At 38.0% G+C, this 1333-nt stretch overlaps 1 protein-coding gene across 1 annotated transcript; it reads right to left on the bottom strand.

The window, feature by feature from the left end:
* Positions 1-260: 260 nt before the first annotated feature.
* On the bottom strand, positions 261-985 carry LOC107382844 (cystatin-A). The gene is made up of 3 exons (XM_015955175.3): positions 809-985; positions 642-743; positions 261-520 (listed from the first exon to the last, which is right to left on the bottom strand). The coding sequence occupies exons 1-3, from the start codon at positions 878-880 to the stop codon at positions 380-382; spliced, it is 315 nt and encodes a 104-aa protein (XP_015810661.1). The 5' UTR covers positions 881-985; the 3' UTR covers positions 261-379.
* Positions 986-1333: the final 348 nt, after the last annotated feature.

Here is a 1333-nt window from a genome sequence, read left to right as displayed (position 1 = left end):
GCCGCAGGCGAAATGTAGCGAAAAAACAGGTAACGAAACCGTTTCTGTGTTTTAAAAAAGAACGATAGCATGGAATTAGAAACAAGACACATCAAGAACACACCTAAGAGCGTGAAGACCGATTTGTGATTATTTCACTGAACAATTCTTACTTACTGTACCTTTAAAGTTGAGGTGTGGATTTTATGAAGGTCAATGTGAAAAATAAAGGTTAAAAAAACATTTGAAAAGTTACGAAACTTACAAAAAATACTTCATCATTTAAAACTTCCAGTACTCTTTATTTATTGCTGAAAGAATATACAATCATAGTCAGAAAAATGAGATGTCGTTGGTGAACCTGTGTGACTTATTTCTGAACAAGCCCACTGAATTTACATTAGCTATAAGGTCTGATGGGTTCAAGAGGATCTTCGTTTTTGTGACGTTCTACTCTCTTCAGCTTGGTGTCAGCTTTACCCTCCAGCAGAGGCCCTTGGAAGACGTACATATGAAGGAAATCACTTCCTCCCACATGAACCTGCAGGGGGAGGAGAGAGTTACTGCACCTTTAATATTAAGCGTTTGTAAGAGTCAGATAACCACATGATCTGTGCGTGCTTCATGTGACTATGACGTCATATAAAATCAGTCGTCTTTACCTTGATGAGGTAGTTAACACCTGCCACAATCTGAACCCTGTATTCCACTGCTTTGAACTCTAAATACGTCTTATTTGTGTTCTCCTCTACGTTGCTCTTCACCTAAAATGCAGAACAGGACGTTTTTATGTGCAAGATTTAAAGAATAAAGTGAACCTGGCACTCACCGCATCACAGATGTTCTGAGTCTCATCAGTGGCTGGTTTAATATCCGAGTATCCTCCAAGCCTGTCGACCATTCTGAAGATTTCAGCTGCCTTTAACAGAAATAAACAATTCTATGCTGAGGTGTGTAGCAGCAGGAAGTCTCTACACGAAGATGCAGGAAACGGGCTGGAATGTGGTTCTACTACCTGGTGGGAGGAGCTTTGAGGGAACAACCACAGCATTTGCTGCTTATGTTTTACAAACTTTCACCACATTCGTATTTACAAAACAAGATGAGTTACTCGCGGTCATTGTTTTTGTATTTATAATGAAAACGCTTTAAAAGTGGGACATTTTAAACCTGCTTTCCATCTATTTAGTGTATAATGTTTAAGATCATCACAAAAGAGACGTCCGTCAGGTTCATTTAAAGAGACAATGTAGTTTTTACCATTAATTTCTGGAAATATCCATCAAAATGTTGTTGAAAATGAATGAAATGATGCCCAGTTTTAGAAAAATATTGGTGACTTTGTAACATATAA

Source organism: Nothobranchius furzeri, chromosome 7, assembly GCF_043380555.1.
Source record: "Nothobranchius furzeri strain GRZ-AD chromosome 7, NfurGRZ-RIMD1, whole genome shotgun sequence".
Lineage (NCBI taxonomy): Eukaryota > Metazoa > Chordata > Actinopteri > Cyprinodontiformes > Nothobranchiidae > Nothobranchius > Nothobranchius furzeri.
This window is presented reverse-complemented; position numbering and strand designations above follow the sequence as displayed.

What these genes read in the sequence shown, in the direction of transcription:
- LOC107382844 (XM_015955175.3), bottom strand. Translation starts at nt 880, where the DNA reads ATGGTCGACAGGCTTGGAGGATACTCGGATATTAAACCAGCCACTGAT. An exon ending in CTCAGAACATCTGTGATGCG is followed by an intron (nt 744 to 808) that starts GTGAGTGCCAGG and finishes TCTGCATTTTAG; the next exon opens with GTGAAGAGCAACGTAGAGGA. An exon ending in GTGTTAACTACCTCATCAAG is followed by an intron (nt 521 to 641) that starts GTAAAGACGACT and finishes CTCCCCCTGCAG; the next exon opens with GTTCATGTGGGAGGAAGTGA.